Source organism: Puntigrus tetrazona, chromosome 18 (assembly GCF_018831695.1).
Source record: "Puntigrus tetrazona isolate hp1 chromosome 18, ASM1883169v1, whole genome shotgun sequence".
NCBI lineage: Eukaryota > Metazoa > Chordata > Actinopteri > Cypriniformes > Cyprinidae > Puntigrus > Puntigrus tetrazona.
In genome coordinates, this window is record NC_056716.1 from 15,607,305 (window position 1) to 15,633,276 (window position 25,972).

At 37.9% G+C, this 25,972-nt stretch overlaps 1 protein-coding gene across 3 annotated transcripts in view; it reads left to right on the plus strand.

Moving 5' to 3' along the window:
* Positions 1 to 6,098: 6,098 nt before the first annotated feature.
* The window catches only part of insyn1 (inhibitory synaptic factor 1), a 56,755-nt gene continuing 36,881 nt past the window's right edge, over positions 6,099 to 25,972 (plus strand). The window contains exons 1-3 of one of the 3 annotated variants that reach the window (XM_043263918.1): positions 6,099 to 6,781; positions 6,939 to 7,221; positions 7,372 to 8,102. In XM_043263918.1, the coding sequence (XP_043119853.1) occupies positions 7,959 to 8,102 (144 nt within the window). In that variant the 5' untranslated portion in view covers positions 6,099 to 6,781; positions 6,939 to 7,221; positions 7,372 to 7,958. Of the gene's footprint in view, positions 7,222 to 7,371; positions 8,103 to 25,972 lie in introns of all 3 variants that reach the window. The other 2 variants (XM_043263919.1, XM_043263920.1) reach the window with 2 other exon arrangements.

A 25,972-nucleotide genomic window follows, 5' to 3' on the forward strand; every position in this document is an offset into this window, starting at 1 on the left:
TTGAAAGACAAAGTGAGAATCTTTGTGGACTATGAGAGGAGTGACTGTGAACTCAGTGACAGTAAAATTTATTCAGTCTCTTTCTATATTTCTGTCTTTCCTTCATCTCTATTCCTACCTTTCCGCTCTGGCCTTGATGCATTGATTGTTCATGGACAAACTTCAGTCGTCGTCATCACCAGCCTTCAGCTGTCTCTCTCAGTACAGTCAAATCATATGTATAGTGCATGAATCTGTCCGTTTTAAAACATTTATTGCGGTGATTAGGAACTATAACATATATGTTTCCAGCAGCGAGACCTAATGTGTGATAAATGACGAATAAAGCTGCTAAGCTTTAATCAGAAATTCTAAAGACAACAAAAACATATTTTAGGTAACGTGGTGAACAATCAATCCAAAGAGACTCTGCATTGTTGCATATAGTTTATAAATAATGCAAACTAAATAAATAAAACTTCTTGTTTGACCCGTTTTGATTTTAAAAGCCTAAAACTTTAATAGTTACATAAACATATATGCATGTTTGGGTGTGTGTGTGTGTGTGTAAATATTTAAATAAATAAATTTCCATAAGCAGTCCTTCTTCCCCATAATTTAATGTAATCGCTATTATTATTATTATTATTATTATTATTATTATTATTATTATTATTATTATTATTTATTCCCCAATGTGTAATCTTTGTTTTATTATTATTTTATTTATTTATTTCTTCTTCATATAGTGATTTCTTTTTCTTATTTTATTACTTTCTTTGTATAAACACAAATTCCGGCTCATATGGTGATATTTCATTGTATTTTCAGTCCTCCTTCCCCTTTTTAATGTCTCTGGTCACATCAAAGGCCGTGTTTGTCTCCTGCTATTGTTTTGCTCCTCATTTCAGGTTTACTGTCCTCTGACTCGTGCGTATGTGGCATTTTGCGAGCGCAGAGGTCAGTAAGACAAATGGCTTCTTCTCATGAGGATCAGCGGTTGTGTTTTTCTCTCTGTAGGCAGCACCTAAATAGAGCACTCGTCTTCCAAGAGGAGCGACGGTGGGCATTATGTGCTTTGTTACGTGTGTTTGTGAGCAAACGGATGACAGGCTTTGAGACGGGCTGAAGGGCCGCCTACGGAGCACTTTGCTCTCTGATAAGTGATGACTTCCCTTCCTTCAGCCTGACACCCAGACCGAGAGCATCCGAGGTGTCGTGCGTGACCGCGGGTATTTAACAGCTGACATTGGGTTTTTGTGTATGGTTGGCTCCAAATTAAAACATTTCACAAAATACTGTTCACCAAATATTAGGCGCAAGTCTGTTTTTGCGTTCGTTGTTGTTGTTGTTATTGATCAACTAAGGCAGAACCAGCATGCATTTATTTGATATCTAAATATTAACTATAAATTTCTGTTTTACATTTATGTTATTCCATATTGATTCACGAAGGCACACTCTAAGGCTGACCTGCATGCATTCACTTCATTTCTAGAAAAAAACACGAGTATAAAGAAAATGGGAAAGAAATGCCAACACTGGTAAATTAAAGAAGGTCAAATGAAGGTCTGATTCACAATAAAGCCATCGGAGGTCATACAACTCTATTTTGGGGGTGAACACCTTTTTTTAATAGCGATATTTATTCATATAGTGCTTTTCACAGTATAGCAATGCATTTTATTAATTGTTTAAATTTAAAACTGAATTAATGCAATTGACAAAAAAATGATTATGCATTCTAGTTAATTGATTTTATTTATTTATTTATTTATTTTTTTGCATTTTTTTTGAGGGAGGAGCCTTTTGGCCCTTGGTCATAAATATGCCTAATAATAGCACAAATACAAGTTAGGCCTAATCGCAGCAATCCTTAACCCATCCACACTTCCTCCTTCCCAGAAGCCTAGTCGCTGTGTCAGTTTAAAAGTTAGCGTGCTTCTTTATTTCCTAAAGCCAAGTGTGGTAAACCGAGACGTGATCCAGCCCTGGTCTCCATGGCGATCACATCACTGTGTTTGCGTGAGCGAATCAAACGATCTGTCAGAGCCGACATTTCCCATGCAGTCCGCTTCTCGAGCGTTGCGTAACCTCCGTAAAGCCGCGTTTCCTGAAGGGTGCGTGTCTCTAAACGAAGCCGGACCGGGGGAGAAATGCGAAGGACTCCCGCGGAATGACCAATGAGCTGCCTCGGCTCGTTAGCGCTCCGGAGGGAAGCCGGAGCTGATTGGAGATGCGGCGGAGACGGCGAGATCCACGGATAGCCCTCGGCAACCAGCAAGGACGAGAAGAAGAAGAAGAAGAAGAAGAAGAAGAAGAAGCGGGTGAATGAAGTGAAGGGCCTCTCTGAACACTAGCAGTCTTGGGAAGGCTACTTTTATTTTGGAAATGTATGTAAAATATAATTTAACCTCAGACATTCTACTAACAAAGAGTAATTTTGTAACTAACCTACATGTCGACTAATTCTCATTCATTTACAACTATGTTTATACTAGACTGTTGTCAACTTAGTAGTAGTAGTAGTCAACTAGTTGACCTAGTGTAGGTCAACTAGTTGACATGTAGTGTGTGAAAAATAAATTAGTGCTGCCAAACAATTAATTACTTCTAAAATAAAAGTTGGATTACATATTATGTGTGTGTATTACGTATAATATAGTAAAATATAATAGTATATTATTTGAAATATATTGCCCGATATAGTAAATATATTATTATATGATATAGCATTAAAAAAATATGGTAACGCTTTAGAATAGGCGACTATTAACTATAAATTTTCTTTAAATAAATACTAAACTTGCTGTTTATTAATAGTTAGTGCACTGGTTGTTAAGTTTAGGTGTTGGGTAGGTTTAATGATGTAGAATAAGACATTAATATGTGCCTAATGAGCACTAATAAATGGCTAACGTACCAGTGTTATGCATGCTAATAAGCAACGAAAAGGTGTAACCAGTAAATAAAGTTTTGCCGAATATGCATGTATATTTAAATACTTTCAAAATATATACTGTTTGTGTGTGTATTTATATATGCACATAATAAATATACTCAATACACACAAATATGATGTAAACAAAAACTTTTATTTATTGTTTGTTATACTTTTATGAATTGTTTGACAGCACTAAGTTAACTATTTTAATTACTTTATTTAAAGTAATGTATAACTGATTACTTTTGACTACATGAATGATTTAAATCAGGTTGGGTTAACCTTACGGTATTAGAGTATCGCATTTGTATTTTATTTTTATTTATTTCAATATTTCTATACTAATCCTTGCTACAGCATATATTTGTAAAGAAACCAAAACCGCAAATAAGACGAAGAAAAAATATTAATATCGTCACGTATTGCTATGCTCTGCACAGATAGTTTATTCATATTTATCTATTCATCCTAAAAAGTGGCTGCATTTATATTCAGTGACAAACTGGCCGAATGATTTCCAGACGTACACACGATCAGCTGAAGTTTCCTCCACAGGTCTTCTGTGTGGTCTCGGCGTCGTTCTGGTGTGTGTTTCCAGAGTCTTCTCTACACCACTGTGCCCCCTTGTGGAGAGGAGAACCACAGCTTTCCACAGCAAGAAGACGTTGACTTCACACGACGCTCGCACGTGTTTTAACGCAGCAGAGATGAGCGTGCAGCGGTGAAACCATCCGAGGGATCCACCGGCCGGGTCCCTCAAGTTTTGCTTTAAGAGAAAAAATAAATCCTTCTTATATGCTCGCACACAAATACTGACTCGGCTAATAAAAAGATACTTGATCTCGAAGTATCAAATAACTGGGGTGTGATTGCTCATTGCCGTGTAAACAGAAGTGGTCAAATAAACCCCACGGGCCGCTCTCTTCTTCATTCCTCTCTGTCTGTAGTAGCACCCGAGCGATTTCCTCCGGAGGTACACCTGCGAAAGCACGAGCGTGCGGCCCTGCTGGAAAAATATTGCGTTCTATAAAACTTCTTCATAATCGGGCCAGGTGCAATAAATCCAGGACAGAAATATTAAGTGGGGCTGATATTTCCTTGGCCTCTCTCCAGCTCAGCTAGTAAAAACCGGCAGTCAGAATGACCTTAGCGTTAAAGAAATATCAGGAGGGGGATGACGACAAGCTCTCGCCACCATTCTTACGAATGCACTCCGTTATCGACGTTCATTAGACACCAGATTACGCTAAACAGGGCTGTAGAGGTGTTTGAGAGAGTTCGCGGTGGTCTACGACTTATCGCAAGGACATCTTTCTGTGCAATTCAAGCGCTCCTTCAAGCCTACACGCTTCTACATGGATCTGTGAGAATAATGCCACATCAGCCTCCACCTACACACACACACACACACACACTGACCTTACACGTGAACGCACACACACACACAACGCTGCACACGCTGGTTTTACGTATAAGCGAATTCAAGCACCCGAAGCATTATAGATAATCTCATTTCACAGATACGCGGAGCACATTGCCTTTGGGACACATTTGCTTTTGTAAACGGAGAATTCAGCCATCACACTCTTCACAGCTGTAGATCAATAGCCCTTAATTAAGCCACATCTAAATGCATAATAAACTCATAACTAGATTTGCTTTTCCTGAAGGGAATATCGGGCTATGCGAGGTGGTTTCTGCAGGTACGTTTAGGTTAGAAAGAAGCGGCCAATCAGAATTCAGGGAGGTGATCGATCAGAGTGCGACGACGAGTTCACTTTTCTAGACCGAAGTGATCCGCGAACCGGTTTTGAATTGAGTCGTTACACGAAGTGGCTTGAGTTTAATTAGTCAGGAGGAAAAATAATACAAAGAAATAAGAGAAAAGTCAATACAGCGCTCGGAAAAACACACAGCTAAACGTGTTTGAAGCCAAGTGTGCACATTGTATTAATGTGCCGAGTTTATGAAGGGGAAAATGTTTTATTGATCAAAGAGGATGATACAAAAGGGAATATTTTACTCTGAATCATTTTCTCAATTTGTCGGAGCCTGTGAGTGATGAACGAACATAACATTACAGTAACCCTCCCATCAGGGGTCTGAATCGTGCTTGAGATTATTTACTAAAGATTCACTAATCAGTCTTTTGTTTTGTTTTCCACTAAAAATATCTGGTAGCACTTTAGGGAGCAGTATTGACTAGTTTAGCATACGCATTAATAGCTGTTAGTACTTATAAAACACACTCAGGACTGTATTCTAGACCCCATAAACCCAACTGCTACAACGACTACCTTATTTACTTTTAATTAGCAGCGAATAAGTGTTTCGTAATCTAAAGTGTGACCAAATATTTTTTTGGTTTTAAAACAAGAACGCTTTATTTCGATGGTCTCTTTTAAACATTCTTCACTTGCATGTCAACGAACTCTCAAAAGAGTATTAGTAGACTGATTAATATCTGCTATCACTTTATGATGATAGTCTTCCAAAAGATAATCTACCAACTAAGTAACTTTGCATGTACATGTCAACTTATTCTAACCCTATCTACTTCACACTGTATTAACAGTCTATAGAGAGTTAGTGTAGGTGCAACGTTACTTATAGTCAAAATAAACTGAAACCATGCATTCTTAAGACATAAAAGTGTGTAGGATAATATATTTTTAATTCACTTTACTTCGTTTGGGGGAAATGTACACTCTATTGCATGAAATTAAAAACTCTTGAGTGACAATTCAGTAAAACCTTCAGTATTCTAGTCAACATTATTTATATTTAAAATATTTATGCAATATTTAGTTGTAGAGAGTATATATATATATCTTTATATCATGCCATCCTATACTTTTTAGATGTGTGCTCAAAAAAAAGAAAATAGAAAATTCATTGTGGAAAACTTAGTATCTAGTGCAATTTTGCAACATTTGATGACAGCACAATGACATTCTCGTGAAAAGCTAGAACGTTTGGTAATATATTGGGTGAAGGGTTATAGGCAACCATAAATAAAATGGAGGGCTATGAATAAACAGAAGAAGACACATTAATCAGATACAGTGTGAGGCTCGCTACTGTCTCTTTAAACCTCATAGTCCCTCCCCTCGGAACCAGAGAGAGAGCCGTCTTCACTAGCAGCCAAAGCCTGTCCATAAACTCCAGCCTCTTCCCCCTCCATCTGGCAGGAGGAATCGAGAGAGAGAGAGAGAGAGAGAGGAGAGAGGGAGAGAGGATCAGAGTACGCGTGTATCCACACGGTTTCGAATCGGAGGCAAAGGCAGCATCCCTCCCTCAGTCAGAGGCTGTCGTCACGGCGACAGGAGGTGTCTGCTCCACAGCCGAGAGACGGAATGCGAGGCGGAAACGGTCGCCGCAGCAACAAGAGCATCTGAGGACTTCCAGGATTTCAAGCAGGAGTGGAGAAGCCGAGGCTGCCGGGACTCAAAAAGAAGGGAACCGGGGCCAGTCTTTCAGTCATTCACCACCACCTCCTCCCTCACTCCTCCTCCTCCTCTGCTGCTGCTTCACTTTCTCTCTGAAGGACAGCTCTGAATGAACCCTCCTTCTGACGGTGGGCGAGTGTGGCTGGACGGAAAGACATAAAAGAGTGGGATCGTGTGTGGGAACGGGAGAGAGACAGAGAGAAGTGGGGGGTGATTGGGAGGAAGACGGCATGCGAGATGGTGACAAAACGGGAAGGATGAGCCTAAAACTGTATTCCCGTCATTCCTCAAGAGGAAGGAAAGGCAAAGCTGCACACACTTTCTGACCAGGGGAGAGGTGAGAGGCGATACGGAGACCACTGTCTTAAGAAGCGTGTTTCCACGGGTGCTGCTGCTGGGATTCAATTCGGTGAGCGTGTTCATTTGTATCTGTTCCTCTTTGCTGTGTGTGATTGATTTTGCATAGTAAACCGAAGCTTGAACGAACACGGGGGAGAGAAAGAAATGACAGGAAGAGAGACGTCACCAGATAAACAGAGAAATTGCTCTCCTTCCTGTCTCTCCAGGTGTTGTCGTCTCTGCTGGCTGCGCCTCGAAGGGTCAAGTTCTCCTCGTTTATTCTCTTCCAATTCTTCCTGGAGCAAAAGACGTGGAATTTACCCGCTCGGATGGCTTTTGAAGAAAGGCTAACAACTGGATTTCGAAGGGAGCTAGATTAAGATCCCTCTTTATCCAGCCGTTTAACGAAATGGGTGAGAAATGTCTCTCTGACCCGGAGGAAAGGATGCGCCATTCTGTCTGACGCCCCTCGGGGGGATTACGTGTGAAGCGTTTATCATAACACTTATTGTAAGTGTACTTGCAATTTTGGCAATCGCTTTGAAAGCATCGGTTTAACGTTTCAGGACAAACACATCTATACACTCACGTAATCGCTCTGGCTTTTGGGCTGAATTAACATCCTCTCTCTCTCTCTCTCTCTCTCTCCTTTTCTCCCAGATCCAGTGCAAGGACAACCGAAGTTGGAATATTTCACCTTTTTTTTTACTTCCGAGAAAAAAAGACAAACGTTGCAGATCTGAAACAAAGAAGCACTTTGGCATCTTCCTTTTACTTCCAGGATTGGATTTTACGTGGATCGGTCGCTCGTGCGATTCTCCTTGCCATGTCTTCATGGAAGAGAAGAATTCTGCGTCATAGACAACCGCTTTCCCTCCAAAGTTACACCTAAGGACTCGCACGTGCACGCTAAACACATGCTAGGGTGAAATGAGCCTCGCTTCTTGCGCGTTTCGGTGTGTGTGTTCTTGGATCTAACAGCCCAAGCGTCCTTCGATGATTCCGGCTCCTTCCGCGTCTGTCCCGAGATGCCCCGCCGTACACAGCAAGAGGAGGCTTGACCCCAGACCCAGCGAGGTCTCTCGGCTGCCCAGGCGTATTTAAGATGTTGAACCCTTCCCGCGTGGCCCGAGCCCCAGATCGGATCAGTAGCACTGCGGCTCCCGGAGGCCCCAGACATGGATCGTGGCTCGGCTCGCCCCTGCCCTCAGCGCTCCGCACCCCGGCCCGTGAGCAGCCTGTGAAGGATGTCCCAGAGCGGAGCTCCAGCCCGGGAACCCTCTGAGACCCCCAGTCAGAGAGAACAGATCCGCAGCCACATGAAGATGGTGATCGAGCAGCTGGAAGGAATCCTCAAGGAGCTGAAAGATGTGGCACATGAACTGCGGGAGGTAAGGTTCGCTTGCCTTCTACCTTCGGGTTTGGCTTGGTGACTGGTTTCTTGGGAAAACTAATGTTTTTGGCAGGCACGAAGCAGGTCAGTGAGAATGCTCACCTCGAGAACCAGAGGTTTATCTCTTGTAGGCGAGATGCACTTTTTCCAGAATGCCAAATGATGGCGTGAACGTATGCAGAGTGAGAAAAATAGAAAGGGAACGCACAAAAGTGAGAGGCAGGGAAGAAGTGAAAGAGGTGCGCAAGGTAGGAGTCGAGCTTGGCAATGCACTAGTTATGTAAGCACTTTGTTATCGGCTGGATTCCTACTGTATTCTACCAACTGCCATGGTTACAAGATGAAAAGATTCCACTCTGTGTGTGTGTGTGTGTGTTTCGTGCTCTGTGTTTGGGAGTGAGCTGACGGCACAGAAAAAAGACAAGTGTGTGTCTGCGTCAATGTCACATTTCAGTTCAATAGATTCATGTGCAGAAAGGGCCCAGAAATTGTTGAAAAGCGAGCAAGTCTGCGCATGCACGAGAGAAAATAACGAATTCTTTAGCTCCTCTCCCTCTCCATATGGACATTAAATATTTCAGTTCGCTCTGGCTAGCACACCAGCTAAAATTTGCCCTTCCCGGACCATCCGTCATCCCCCGAGCTCCCCGGGCACCGGCATCTGTTCCCCTCCAGATTAGCCCGTCCAGCTCGCACCTCGTGGAGAACTACCCCCTCGAGTCTCTCGCTCGTGCCCCGGCGTGATTGATGATGAGAGAATAATGCTCGCTCCGGCTATTTATAAACACCGGGACTCGCGAATCTGCGCCCACTCTACATATGGATCGGGCTAAAAATAAAGTCAAAAACTGTGTGTTCTGAACGGAGAGAGAGAGAGAGAGAGAGTATTAGATGGCTGTGGAGCTTTACATTAAGCTGTATTGATGATCAGTCCGGAGGAAGATGTGTAGATGGCCGATGTCGGATAAAATCTTTAATTCTTTTGGCTGTTTTAGAGGACTAACTGATGGATGACACTCAATGCTGAACGATACTTCAGGGATGCGCAATAATGGGGTCACATCACACGTAATGAGACTGCAGACTCGGACTGAGTTTGTGTGTGTGTGTGTGTGTGTGTGTGTGTGTGTGTGTGTGTGTGTGTAGAGAGAGAGAGAAAGAGAGAGAGGTTTTGCCAACATTGTGAGGACTGAATGTCCCCATAAGGACTGTAAAAGCATGCATTATGGGATATCCAATGGTCCTTAAGAGGAAAATGGCTTCGTAAACATACAAAATAGCATCTTAATTAACCTATTCGATTGTGGAAAGGTTTCTATGGGGTAGAAAATAACGCTAGCTCTGTATAAAATACAGTAGATGTTAATGGAAAGTGCCATCAAGGACAGGTAGTTTTGCTAGCGCAGACATTTGCTTTTCTTCTCAAAACATTTACAGTTGAAGCATCTCTATCCATCGCAGGCCGCGGAGAATTAATGCTTGTTTGACAGCATTTTGTGCGTTTGAGTATGTGTGTGCTTATACCCTTTAACCCTGTTTGACTTCAAACTACTCCAAGTTTGTGCTGAGATGGAAAAGACTTATGTAACTCCACCAGTAACTTACATAAAACGGCACAAACAGCTCTGAATTAGTCATCAGTTCTGTCATTCTGCAGGAATTTAGCATCTCGCACGAGTCTGAAGTCTTTTTCGCTTCTCCTCCCATCCGCTCAAACTCAAATTCAGCCCTCCAAGCTTTTGCTGAAGCACTTTTTAATTAATGCTAACCGCCGCGGGCTAAGATCATCCTTGCAAACAAACGCTGAGGGAGATGCTGTCATTCTCTTTCCTCTGACGTTCGAGCAGGAGACGTAGCAGATAGAAAAGGAAAGGTTTATTGTGCATTAAAAGTAAAGGCAGCATAGCATTTTGTCTTTTTCGGCGGGAGCGGCACTGGTGCGCCGGATGAAATGAGACGAAAAAAAAAAGTTTAGAGCTAAACTTAAATTAGAGCCAGACTTGACAGCTAGTGATCACCGTTTGACATTTTGATAATAGCTTATAAATTTGATTAAAAAGGTCATACGGGTTTGGAGCGACATTGACGGGCAGAAGATGACTTAACTGGACTGACCCAATTTAGTGTATGATATCTGCCACAGCGCTTTTAACAAAAATGTGGTTTTCTCGCAATAATTGTGCAATAAAGCTCTACATGTCAGCGTCAAAACAAGAGTGAACAATACCGTCCAAGCATCTATTAATGTAGGTCAGTATTATTTTAGTATCAATGAGATACTATTATATTTTATCAATATTTTACATTTTTTAATTAGAGCTACACTAGAATTTATGGTAAGGTTTTATCATTTATTCATTTGTTCTTATATTTTGGATGTATTTAAGTATACCAAATTATTTTAAATTGAAAAATTATATAGCCACATTAAGTGTTAATAGAATTGTTTCATATATACATATGAATATGTTTATTTATTTATTTTTTCCCAACAATCCTGTTCTAGGTGTTAGCATTCATTTTAAAATATAAAATATACTTTTAATTTTTAGTAAGTAATTTTTAGTTTAGTAAGTTAATAGCCATGTGTTATAAATGAGCATTAATCAACAATATGTGTATGTTAATGCTAACCTACCTTAATAAATGATGTTAATATGCAGCATATTTATTTCATTAAAACGCATTTATTTATTTAATGTTTCTTTTGTTTTCTTCTTATGGCTTTAATGTTAACAATATCAACCCTGAATTAGGTTACCATTAATTTCTACACATTCTGATGCGTTTTGTTTTATATTTTTAGTTGAACAAATTAAATATCCAAATGATATGTCAACAAATTTATTCACATTAATAAATGCTTTAATTTAATAATAATAAATAATTACATTTATGCAAATGTATTTATTTACTTGATTATTTTTTCCCCATGCAATATATCACCGTCGAATCGATTTCTATAGGCGTGCCAATTCTGGTGCTTGTCTTGATAAATTTAAGGCACTTACTGGTATCCTCATCCAGGCTTTTAACTGTAAATCAGCAGGTTTGATCCCACTCAAAGGTGATCCATTAACTATAGACCCTGTTTCTGTTCCACCGCCATCGTGTGCTTGAGCAAACCACTTAACCCATAGCTGCTCCAGAAGGACTCATTGACACCGCCCTACTGTAAATTGATTCGGATTAAACCTCTATATGTATTAAGCGCATTATATTACTCACAATATTGTATAGATAAGACATGCGTGAGTTTAGCCGGCCTTTGTTTAAGCGTAGCATTATCATGCTGATTGAAGCACACAGCTCTCCCTGGAGTCAGATAGTAGTTGCTCTGAATTCGATGATCAATATATTTCATTAGCGAGTCGATTCACTGCCGCTGTCCTCAGCGAGCCGATCGGCTCCTGAATTCTCTGTGGCACCGAGAGAAACATGCAAAAACCATCAATAACATAAAGACCCCCATTACGGTTAAACAGGGCCCAATGCATAAGATGTCTATGGATCGCGCTTGAAACGAAGAGTCGGAAGAGAGCGAAAAAAAAGCGCCATTCTTTCTAGAGAGCGAGGACGTCGGCGGAGACACAATACGGAGAGGAGACTCGTGTCTCACAGCATGTAATGAGAGGGACGAGTGTCATTTGGACAAAGAGTACTTATCTTTGCTCCAGCTTGGTTAAGTGTCTGCGCCGGAGCTCAGTAATTTGAGAGATTGGTTTATCACACAGAAGCAGAGGGTGTGTGATGCAACGGCAAACATGGCTTTCTGAAAGTTGAGATTTCAGACCTCTCCTAATGTCCTCGCTAAAATAATAATGAGGCGACTCATTAATAGAATCGCTTGCCCCAAAATGGACATTCTGTCATCATTCATTCACACTGGAGTCGCTAAAAACTCATACCGTAATCTTTCTTTCTTCTCCAAGACAAAGTAGGCACCGTTTTCAAAAATGCACCGTTGTGGTTTCGGTGAATTAGGACCGAAGCTCTCGAGCTTTGCATCATCGATATACTTTTTATTTCAATTCTGAACATTTAAAATGGCTTCAGTTTTGGTGTTCTGCATACACCGGCGCTCCATCTTCGCGTGTGCTTTGAGATGCAGTGTGTGCCGTCGCGCTTTGTTTTGCTAATATGCACGATTCTTGTGAACGGATGATTACAGGATGATTTCAGCAGGGCTGCGTTGAGAAGCGTTTGTACACCTAAAAGGCTTTCCTCCCAAAATAAAAGCTTGAAGATTTTGTTTGGTTTTTATCAATTTTTTTCCACACTCGGCCAAATAAACCACATCTAGTCAACTAACGACTGGCCACATTTTAGTCATGCTGCAGCATGGCTCATCTGATTATTATTATTATTATTATTATTATAGTAGTAATCATCATGATTGTCGTCATTTTAACTATCGCATTGAGTTATTGCACTTTCATCTATAATGCTTACTCATGCATTATGTAGTTTCCTAAATTAATTATACAGATGTATTACAGCATAATATATCTGTACCTATAGAAATACCAACAATAAACAAAGTGGTTTAAAATGGAAATACTGATTCGTGAATCTCACTGATTCGTGATTCACTGATTCATTTAGCAGATTCGATAACATCTGTTCTTCTGATCATAATGCAAATATGGAGCCTTCATGGCACTTTTTTCCCTTTTATACATCATCAAGTGTAATTGCATGAAACGTTTTTTATCTTTAGAAAGTCATACGTGTTAACATAAGAGCGCATAAATGATGACAGGATTTTCGTTCTAAGGTGAACTTCTTACACGATCACGTTGCAGACATACATCGCATAACAGATGCAGCGGTCATGTCGGATCCTTGCAGACATCTATAGCACTTTTGAGGCGCAATCAAGCCAAAGGAGTGAGTAAATGAGTGGAGTGAAACCCTGGTGATCAAACAGCATCAGTCTCATCTGTAAAGACAGCGCCGGAGGCTGATTCCTCTTCAGTGCCACACACAGCCTGTACAGAGGAGACGTGGCTTTACAGTAACTGAATGTCAGCGGTAACACTCCAAAACCATTTCACTTTTCTAATCCCGTATATATATATATATATATATATATGAAACAGGATATTTAACGGGAGCAGATGTAGGACAGGACTTGATTTTATCCGTCTGGAATCGATTGAACAGCAGGACTTCTGATGTCGGCTGAAAATCAAAGTCAGATAAGACTGAGCAAGTTATCATTATTACATTTTTGGATGAAATAAAATATGTTTTGATAAAGTGAATCCACTCTGTTTCGATTTTATGTTTAATTTAAATGCAACACGAATAACAGTAAAGTCACAGAAGAGCAACTAAAAGAAGCTCTTGTGTTTCATCCTGGACTCGTAACATTACTATTTAGCAACTTTCCTTTAGTCCAGGCTAATTATAATTAACCAAAAATAAAATTAAACCATAAAAAAAAAAAAAAAATCATTACTTTAAATAAAATGCATTTTATCTGAAGTGCAATTTAATGGGAAATAAAAAAAAAACAAAACTAAAAAATAAATCTAAAACCTACTGAAACTTAATAAAATCTGCACACATAAAATAAATAAAATTAAACCAGAACAAAATATAAAGACTGACATCTAATTCAAAATATTAAGAAAACTAGTGGTATATCAGCGATCTTGTAAAAATAAAAGCAGTACATTTATATGTGTCCACATAAAGCACATCTTAACAGTAATCTTGCATTACTCTTTTGGAAACATTAATTTAGTCCAGGATAATTACAGTTAACCAGTAAATAAAACCATTAAAAGAAACAATTACTTAAAATAAGTGTTTCAAATTGAAATGTTTTAAAATTGACAAAATAATAATTTATATATTTACAACATACATACATGTAAAATAATAATAATATATATATATATATATATATATATATATATATATATATATATATATATATATATATATACATTATATAATTATTATATTACACACACAACATTCACATATAATACACACAACATAAATATAAAACACACACACACACACTAAAACCTAAAAAACTAAAAAAAATAGCTAAATAAATAAAATGAGAAAAATACATGACTAAAATGAAGCCTGAACTGAATTTAAATGATGAAAATCTAAATTAGAAGTATTAACAAAACTATAAAGATGTATCACTAATACAGATTGAGTCATATTAAACAGATGTTTTTGTTTTACTTGAATAAAAGCAATATATTTAGAAGCGTCCACACGAAGCAGGTTTTTAGCATAGAAATGACAAGCGTCACATTTTATTCTATTCCGGTGATGAATAGAGCATCTGAAAACAGATACACGGCATTCGACAGACGGAGGGAGCGATGAGTGATGGGACGAGAGATCTTGGCAGTGATGAAGTGTGTGATGAGACTCTCTCAGACAGACAGAGAGTGTGTGACAGGATCAGACGGGTCGTGGAGAAAACCACAGGAGGCTTCGAGCCCGAATCAAAGCCCTCGCTCGGACCGGACAGATTCATCACATCTGACACGGTTCCTTCAGGTTTCCTGCTTACAGCTCGGACCCTGACTTCACTCGACGTGTAACGCCACAAGATTTCATTAGCTGACAGGACAATAAAAGATTACGCTAGAGCACTTTTGAATGCCCAGACTTGCTCTCTGATTAGCTTTCGTTGTAGTCGTGCCTCTTAAATATCAACTTAATAACAAAAGTGTACCATCTGTTACCCAAAAGGTGGTTTTCAAGCATTTTTTTATTTAAATAGAATCTAACAAAACAGCAATAATGATAATAATAATAAATCCACTAGGCACTTTTTTTCTTAAAAACGAACATAAAAAAAGTTTCAAAAACAGTATCATCACTACTAAGTTATTTGTTGTCTGTATAAAAAGAGCCTGGATTTGCGGTGGCCGTGCTTTAAAATGAAATGATTATATTCTTAAATCAAGTGAAGGATGGTAAAAGTAATCAGGGTTGAGTTCTGCTGTGAGGTTAACCCGGCCTGCTTTACATGTTTGGAAATGATTAGCGGTTAAAGAGACTTGTTAGAAGAGCAATCAAAAAGTGATCAAATGTAATCAGTTGTATTACTTTAATGATGCAGTTGAAACAGTTACACCACTTATTACATTTTGAAATATTAATATAAAGATCTTATTTCTTATTAAGTTGTGCGAGTGAAAGTCACTTTATTGTTCTTCCCAAAGAGACACAAAACACTTTTACTTTAATGGTTCTCTCCTGATAGAAATGAACCGCCATCTTCAAGGATCTTCTAAAGAGCCTGTCCTCCAACAATCAACCCTATAGATCCTTTGAGCAAGTACCTCATTACGACCTACTTTTACCCTTTAAAGTTAAAGTCTCACGCGTCTGTCCTCATGACTGTCATTGGACAATTGGAAAATCATACAAAAAATATAATTTATGTCCTTTTATGAGCACATGCGTTCTCCAGGTTCAAATCCATAATCGTATAATGCAACGCTCTACACATTTTAATTGCTTTTAATTGCTCCCAATTAAGTTCAGTTCTATTCAATTCGAGTTTATTTGTCAAGTGCTTTTCACGAAAACAAATCATTGCAAAGCAGCTTTACAGAAAATGTTACGTTTCTACATTCTAATATTTATTAGTAGATTATTAATGGTGACTATGGCGGAATAGTCCAATAAGGTGCAATTAATCTACATTTATGTATTAACTAACATAAACAAATAGTGAAGAATACATTACAGTATTTATTTATCTTTGATAATGTTAGTTAATACAAATACAGTCGTTTATTGTTACTCCATGTTAGTTCACAGTGCATTAATGTTAACAAACACAACTTGTGATTTTAATAATGCATTAGCTGCTAAATAAAAATCAGACGCTGCCTTTCATACTTATCTGTATCTTTAAAGTCATAATTGTTTGGCAGTCAATGAGACTGGTTTTCGTCCTAAATGTCTTAAATTGTGTTCCAAAGAATACAAAGCTTTTACGGGTTTGGATCAAGATGGGGAAGTGATTAATGGCAACATTTTAATTTTGGGGTAGAGCAACCCTTTAAGTCAGGACTAGACTTTGATGTTTAAGCAACTTCCACAAAAATGCCTCTGAAGAAAACATAACAGGTATTGACAGACATATTTTAAGAGTCCAGGCGCCAGTTATGGTGGACTTTACTCAACTCTCAAAAGCCGTTCCTTGCTCGGAGAGAGACGGTCCTGTTGACTGGTTCTCTCCGGACGATCCGATCTGTTTCCCAGCAGGCAGCACAGACTCAATTTGCTGGAGATTACTGGAGGCTTTGGTGAAGCGGTCAGGAGAAATCAGCCTCGCGGTCGGGTCAGAAACCAGAGCATCCAGACAAACCCCGGCTCTGTCCGTCCGTCTTACTTTACCCTCCTTCAAAGACCCATTTCCATTTTCTCTTGACCTCATTTCCTTCGCTCAAATTAATTTCTTAAATTAACGAGTGCCACCTCAGGAGCGGTCTTCAGAGAGAGCTGGTCTGATGATGACGAAGCAGTGGTTTATTATCCCAGTCTGATTCCAGCAGCCTGTTTGAAGCGGTTTCTGGGCGAATACTGACCAAACGCTGTGAGCTTCCAGCTTCATCACGCTCTCCTCCATCTTTAGAGGCTTCTGGATGCCGAGGAAAAGATTTTCAGTTCAGTTAAAAGGATTAGTTCCTTCAAAAATTAAAACTCTGTCATTATTTACTCTCCTGTTGATCCCAAGCCCATATTCACTGTATCATTTTCGGTACAACCCAAGAGTAGAACATGGACACAAATGTGTTTAATGATATGTGTATTGCAATTTATAGGTGGTTTATGAGGACACGGCCAATGTCTCCATAATTCAAAAGGCTTAAAAAACAAACAAACATTGTTTTGTTGTTTTTTTAATCTAAAACTGCACAAAGTTTCCTTTAAGGAGTAGGTTTTGGTGAAGGACAGTAACACGTAACGTTTTTACTGTATAAAAACTATTATGCCTATGGAGAGTCCACATAAACCAAAAATACCAATGTGTATGTGTGTGTGTGTGTGTGTGTGTGTGTGTGTGTGAGAGAGAGAGAAATTTTAAAATTAATCGCATGTAGTATAAATCAAATTCTGCCACAAATTTTATTGATAAAGCAAAAGTTAAGTTTCTTACTGTTCTTTCTTCAGTGTATAGTTATCCATATTTAGAAATGAGTTTGAATGACATCAAACCTGAAAACAGCTGTGCATTAATTATTTAAACATCTCAAAAATATATATTTTATAGTTATATAGCTTTCCGTTTTCATATTGTAAAATAAAATCAACATCATTTCAAATCATTCTACTGATTAAGCGTAAACTGCATTGGATCCTTAAAGCTTTAAAACTAAAGCTTAACTTGCACTTTTATGTGTTTGTGTATTTTTGGAGCGTCCCGGTTGCCCCTCATTGAACTGTAGCTTTGAAACAGGTGACTAAATAATGGGTTCTTTTTTTTTTCTTTGCTATTTTCGCCCCAATTTTATATTCACAATGACATTTGTAGTGAAATGATGCAATCCTTTCCCAGGGATTTCAGGGTTTGTTTTTCTGAAACTCTTGTTTTACCTGAGCGCTTATAAAAATACGCCTGCAAAATCTGCCAGCGTCTGAAGCTTCAGCTTTTTCCTTCTCGAGCAGGACCTCAGACGTACAGTATCTGTTAGAGATGCACTGAGTCACATTTCCTCCACATGCATAGAAAGCGATAACGCCTCGTCTTTCCGTCCCCCGCCGCTCGTTCTCAGGCCGATGATGGCACGCGAAAATGTCCCGGCGCGTCTTCATGCAATGAATGAAACCGCTGGGCTGGGCTTAATGGGGTGCGAAACGGCAGAACGACTCTTTACATGAGCTAATTGTTTCTCAAGCATGCTTAGCACACGGAGAGCCACAGATGCTTTTGTCGGTTTAACTACAACAGCAACTGAATGCATTTATCAGAGCCTAATCTCCATCACGTTCGATGACTGTGCATCAGCGTATATACCGTGTCCTTGAAATTAACTGGCTTTCTTCAAACAAGCGCGGCCGAACGGCATCCATCTGAGCGCCGCGATATTACAGTGTGACCCAGTTTGCAATGATCTCATAACGTAGCCGCTGATAGAGCTGTAATAGCCAGAGCTTAAGCAGCAGGGCACAGGCAGCCTTTAACCTTTAAAGCCTCTCAATCGGCTGTTCCAGTCTTTTATTACATCTGTGCGAATGGAAGGAGGTGGACCAGATTAATGTGCTCTACATGGATGTTTTGGACCAATTTGTGGTCACGGGAGGAGGTTGAATCGTGAAACTGTAGCTTTGCCATTTTTTATCAATGCTGATGGACAATTGAACATCGGTTTGAGAAACCATGTTAAGATTCTCCACTGGTTTGTCCCGGAACAAATTGCATCAATCCATTCACTTGAGCCTGCTGAAAAAGATCTGGCATCCGAAATCCCTGCCTTAAACTGAACATTTATTCAAATCAAAGTGATGCTGTGATGTGAAATGGAAGAAAAACAAAATCAAATTCTGAATCGTGTTAACAAAAGCATGAAAGTACTAAGTGCTTTCTTTTGCCGTTATATAAAAGGGATTTAAATGGACTAAAATGATTTCTATTATTTCACTGTAAAACAAAAAAAAGTTGTTTAAACCAAATTTTTTTTAGTTCGGTCAACTTGAAATTCTAAGTTCCTTAATTTAAGTGACGACTGGAATAGTTGACTAAACTAAAGACTTGAAGTCAGCTGGTCCCTGTGCATCACATACAAAGGTTCAAGAGAATAATCCATTCAATAAACAGCCAAAGATCAATAAGTTCAACACACACAAAGTAACTGACAAACTAGAACCAGAGGGACAGGAACTAATAAAGGGCAGATAATGAGGAGCAGACAGGTGAACAGAATAAAGGTGATTAACACCGGGGAAAACTAGGTCAAAGAAGAAACTAAACACACAGAACTGCGACAGAAACTAACTATTTTAAGTTGAAACAACCTTTTTTATGTAGCTTTATTTTTATTATTTTTTTGGTCGGTTTTGGAGGTTATCCCATTTAAAAAGGTCAGTATCGATCGCTTTGAAAGACAAAATTTTCCCACATTAAGGACCGCCTCGCCCATTATTTTTTACGATTTTCTCCTAAATCTGCAAGTTACGAGCTAGTTTTAGCCCTGATGTTCTTGTTTATAATAATACAAATAGTGTTTTGTTTATTTATTTGTTCATTTGATGTTAATCAGCACGTGTTGTGATTGGACTGATACCCGTCACTGTCTGGATCACAGGTGTCAGCTTCAGGCAGAGCGTGATGAAAGAGATGCTGACCAGAGCCCAGATTAATTATTCAAGCTGCACCGGGCAGAGCGAAAAACCACACCATTAGACTCTTAGAGATCCTCCAGAAAGATGCTTGCGCTTCAGGCATGGCACCGTACACACACTGCTTTACAGTATTTTACAGTAATACAGGATCGCTTTTATTGGGCTTTTTACTACTGAAAAACAGCAGAGCAATATTGCTTTAGTGTTGATATTTTTATTTGCCTTTTACTAATTTCAAGAATAAAGAAACATACGTAATTATTTTATTGTAATTAATTTTAAAGAAAACCAAAAGTTATGGTTAAATTGTAAAAAAAAAGTTAATAAATACATTTAAACTGTTCACTGATGAACTACTCTTTTTTACAGTAAAAAAAAAGCATAAAAGTTGATTGGATCAGATTGGATTTTTATGATAAATTGCAAAGTAAAAACAGCACAAAACAATATTGATGCTGTGTTGCTTTTTTTGAGTGACTTTTATTAAAAGAAAAAGACAAGCACGGTATAATTTAATAATGATTAATTATAAAGTAGATATGTTTAAATCGTTACATGCTTAATTTACAGATTTGATTTAGCTTTAATTTAATGTAATAAATATTTTATATTTAACTGCATACAACATATTCCTTATTCATTCATTCATTCATTCATTTTGCTTTAATATATATTAAATATTATTTATTTATTTCTTCTTTAATGTGTTTTAAATATTTAATATTTACTTGCATGCAAAATATTCTTATTCATGCATTCTTTCATTTTGCTTGAATGTTTTTTTTATTTTTATATTTACTTATTTATTGCTTTAATATGTATTACATATTTAATACTTGCATCCTTGCATTGCATGTAAAAGAATCCGTTTTATTTATTTATAGATAGATAATATTTAGCTTGAGCGTTTTTTGCAGTTCTGTATTTTGAGGAGCAGAACGAGATCATGCACTTGACGTGCAGGCAATGAACTGATAAAAGCGTGTAAGAACCGGCTAAAAGAGGCGTGTGTGAAAAATGGACGGACTTCATCTTCTGTGGTTTCTGATTCAGAAGGAAAGCTGCTGGTGGGTTGAAGCGGCGCTCTCATTAATTGCTATAAATTCATCCCCTTTGACCCTTCAGTCAGTCTGTAATTCTGTATGCATGTCACTCTTCCAGAAGCAATTAAAAGACTAATGGGCAAAGCCACTAATTCCTGAGCTCGTTGGACTAAAAGCCCGGGCCGTGACAATAAGGGAAACGGCGGATGACTGCGACTTTCGGCTGGAAATCCAAGGTCGATCATTAGGTTTAAATGTCTAAATATTAATGAAGGGATTGAAACCACACCAGTTCAACTGTATCAGTGCAGTTTAAGGGAGCTTAGTGGACCAAAATCATTTCTGTTATTATATTTATACTTTTTGAAAGTTATTTCCGTTACAGCGTATGAGAGATATTTCGGATTAAGCGTTACTTAGTACTGACCAGATGTAAGCAAATCTGTATTAAGTTCTGATGTTCTAATAATAAAACAAGTTATGGATGGTTTTATTATTATTACATTATTAGACATGGTTCAACATTAGTAGTAGCAGTAGTTGTATTGCTGTTGTTGTATTCTTGTTAATAATAATAATAATAATAATAATGATGATGATGATGATGATGCTAATCATGCAACTGATATGTATAAAAAAATATTTAAAATGCATGTGTGTGTATTTATAGGAATAGTTTTTAAAAAGACAATTTTATTATTTTTATTATATATATATATATATATATATATATATATATATATATATATATATATATATATATGTATGTATATATATACATACAAACATATGTATATAATAAAAAAAAAAATCTTCATCATATATAATGATTCCTATCTGAAGGGATTATTTTGTATACCTAGTTCATATATTTATCATTTTCATAAGTTCTGGTGTGTGACGTTATCACTGTCATACAGCCGTATTAAAAGGATGTTCTTCAGTTTAACACACTCTGTCCCATAGAGAAGTGTGATCTGCTCACGTCTGCCAAATAATGGAAGTGTGTTTTAATGAGCTTCGATGCATGTCACATCTTTATCTGACCGATTGCTGTGGAGACTACAGAAGCATCTTGCTTCATAACACATCAGTCCAAAAAGATCAGCGTCTTCTGGCTGTGTTCAAACACATATCTTCTGGCTTCAGTGCAGAAATGCTCCAGAAATGTCAGTACGGACTATTGTCTTAAGCGAACGGGATTATTTTTTTCTCCGTTTTTGATACGTTTAGGTAATACGGCTCGCTGTTGGTTGAGAAGCGTTAGAAGCTCTTCTGAAGACAGGATTTGTTTGTGCTCTTGACAAACGGCTGAAGCGCCGCTGCTGATGTTTCTTTTGATCTTCTCCGAGCTCAGGGTTCTGCTCGTATTTCACTCGGGCTGATGCTCGTTTAGAAGCAGATGAGATGAGAAACCAGGACCATCATCATCTCACGAGGAACACTGAGTTCCAGACGAACCCCGCTGAGATCTGATCCTCACGCTCTGTTCTTTCCAGAAGATTTCCTCTAGAAATCATACCAGATCGGGGCTGTCAGTCGATTTGTAAAAATGTTCCTTACTTTTCCTTAAAATGTCTGCATGTTTAGCTTTCTTTCTTTCTTATTTAAGCTATATATATGTAAAAGACAACAATGTTCCTATATATATATATATATATATATATATATATATATATATACACACATGTGCATATGTGCATATATATATATTTATATATATATACTGTGTATATATATACACACACACACACACACATATCAAATTTATGTAATTTATGATTTATGATAATATACTGTATATATCCATGCATATATACATAGAAATCCATGCATATATACATTTTAAAAAAATATGTATTAAATGTTTTGTATATAATATAATAATATAATTATATAAATGCATTTACATAGAAATAATTTTAAAATACATACTGAATGTGTGTGTATTTACATAGACATAGTAAATAAAGTGTACACATACATAATGTAAACAAAAACAATTAATTGCATTTACTTTTACTAATTGCAATTAACTTTCCCATGCAATCTATTTAACACAATAACTTCTTCTTCTTCTTCTTCTTCTTCTTCTTCTTCTTCTTCTTCTTCTTCTTCGTTTATTGATGTAATGTGTGCTTCTGATGGATGCTGTGCTAATTCAGTGAAATGTTAATGAGGAAGTGTGGTCTGAACGCCGGTGTGCTGTGGAGGTGTCTCCAGCACTTTTCTGCAGCAGCACTAATTGATGCCTCCGGCAGAGGAAAACAAAATGTGTCTGTGTTTCTGACAGCTCTCTTAAAGACGCACCTGCAGGGAGCTTCACCTGACGGATGATCTCGCCCGAGCGGACAGGCCAGGGACAAACACTCACTCAATTAAACCGCTGCAATATAACGGCCTTGTTTACTGTAACTGTACGAGAGGAAATACATGCTCCCTGTGTAAGAGAACGCACTGAGCCATGTCCGATCCGCGCCCGACCTGGTGGAGAGAAAAAAGCTAAACTGATTTTTAGAGATTATAAAATAGAGCAGATAAAAAAGAATCGAAATGGCATCCGAAATGTTCTTAAAGTGAGCGTTTTTATCAGGTTCCTGTGTTTGGGTTCACAAATATGACACTAATTTAAATCCTTTTCTATGCGATTCGAGTTAAAGTAAAATACAGGAACCTGATAAAAATGCTCATTTTAGAGTAAAACTTCAGAAGGCACTTCATATACTCTTACATTACATTACATTACGTTGTATTGTTACATTATTGCATTAATACCTAAAAATACATACTATTAATACAACGTTTTAATTTTTTTAATTTATTAAAAAAATACATTTTGACATAATTACAAATGTTTTGTTTATTTTACATTATCTAAGTATATTTTTTAAATCATTTTAATATCTATTTTCTCTATTTATCTATATATTTTAATGTTTTATAATTTATTATGTAATTTTAAATTCAACAGGTGTGTTTGTAGTATCAAATGATATATTTTTTTAGAGTAAATAAGTTTTAAAATATACAGCCGGCGTTATATTTGGACGTCAGCCTCCATTTCTCTACTGTCTCTAGTAATAACAAAAAAATAGCTAAAACCCCCAAAACGATAATCAAAACAATCAGATATGCCCTCGCACGTCCATTTGTCATCGTTGGCCAACCGAAGCAGCCGATTGGCTCCTGGAGCTCTCTGACACCTCGTCTCTAATGCTGCAAGATTTGATTGACAGCTGGCAATATCGGCCAGCAGCGTCCTCAAGGTGGCTTTGACTTTGAGTGTGTGTTGTCTGGATATTTGTTTAGCGACGGTGGGGGGACGGATTGAGAAGCACATCCGTGTGACGCAATCACGAGCACAAATCCTGCAATTAGATAGACACAAGCCACCCGGCTAATTCTTCCAGCAGAACCTGTCGGCACGCTTAATGAATATGTATGTCTCGACCTCCGAAGTGGCTTTCCTGCCACAAAACAATATTGTTGTTTTTCCTTTACGGGGAGAGAAAAGCGTTTTGAGCCGCGGTCACCGAAACTAGAGCTTTTTGTAAACGACAAGAGTTTTCTCACACACACATAAAACAAGCAAAGCGAATCGATATGAGCTGCTATTCCATTCACAAAGAAGCTCTTTTATGGAAACCTTGGGCGAGCAAAGGCTATAGTATTGATCTGTGACTGAACAACGCTGCCGAATAACCTTGAGAGGAAAGGGAAAAAGCAAAAAAAAACAACTTTCCGGGCACGCCGAGAGCCGCTGTTGTTAAGAAAACCTCACAAATCTGAAATCTGACAGACGTAGAGTACAGGTGTTGTGATGGGAGCCAATTAAACTGGGTTCATTTCAAAGACATTCATCTGGAACACTTTAACCTACAGCTCACAACCAGAAGTTCATTTTTTTATTCCAAAATGGCAGGGATATTTGGGATATTGCCTAAAAATGCTGGACTGAAACACTGGACTGATGCACATAAATACAATATTGTATATGATATCGTTATCAATAACATATAATGTTTTTTTCAGTATGCAGCTGTGGGCAGAATTATTAGAGCACTAATATTTTCGCTAGCTAAACATAATAGGCAGTTATTTTCATCCTTTGCTGTAGTGTGTTAATAGGAAATATGAGTTTATTATTTTTACAGTGAGATTTTTGTTTTGTTCCGTTTTTTTAATGCATCCCATTCAGTTTATTCAGAAATGTAAAACACAAAACAGAGCCTTAGACTAACATGAATTAATGCATCACAGACAGGACAGACCTCCCTCAAACAAGCTATTATATAACTGTTTATTTATTTATTATTACATTTAGTATTAAAGCGATTCAAAAGGAGTAAGCTTTGAACTGAACTGTATAGCCTACATGCATTTTAGACCATGCACGTGTTTAAAGACGTTATATTTTTGAATATTATTTGAACTGTTCGGGTAGGCTATGATGCATATGTGTGTATTAAACTCCTTGTAACACCCCATGACAGCACACACATATTTCTGCCCATTTTCAGTCGTCGTCAGCCTCTGCTTTCATGCAGCAGACTAAAAATGCTGCAATTTTCCGGTGTTTTTTATGATTATTGTGGCAGTCTCAGCTATATCATAACTTCTCAAAATGCAGTCCTTTTAAGATTGTTTTTTTTTATCATTTCACACACAAAAAAGCTATCTTTATTTAATTCTGACTGTGCGGGCTCAACCCACCTCATCCTATTTCTGAAGCTTTATTTATAAACGTAACAATATACACCGGCTCTGAATGGACTCTTTTTGTGCACGCTTTCTTCACGCAGAAACAAGAATTTTGTTGGAATTTGTTGGCTTGCATATGATATACATCTACCCCACAGCCCTAGTCCATGTTTGCATATCTTTTTACATATTTTTTTTATTTGGCATACTACTTTTACTTGCATCCATGAGATGGGGTATCCAGTCCCAGTCATAGATATTAATATTCTGTATTGCTGATTGTATTGCTCACGCTGCGCACTGAGGAGATAATCATAAATGCATCTAATATGAAATAAATATGTACATGATATATATACACTGGCTGAAATGTTTTGAATTCACTACCTGGTTGAAAAAAAACAGTCTGCTTTCACTCTGCCCGTGTCAGTCTGAGTCTTGGTAATGTTTTAAAAGGGTCATATGAATATTTTTAGCATTTGGTGTAATGCAATGTATTGGGGTTTAAGGTTAAAAAAACACATTATTCTCCACATACTCTACATTATTGTTACTTTCTGAAATGCACAGATTTGTACAAAGCTTGTTGTTTTGAGAAGCCAGGTGTGCTCTAAATGGCCAGCTATCCAGTGCATTGTTACCTGCCGAATATCAAAAGCGTGTGATGGAAATTGCATCGCGCCTCAGAAACATAACACAATGTCTGCATTCAGGATCATAGAAACAAAAAACAACAAGCGCTTCTCTTCACTGCTCAAAAGTCGTGTTTGAATAGTAGGTAGCA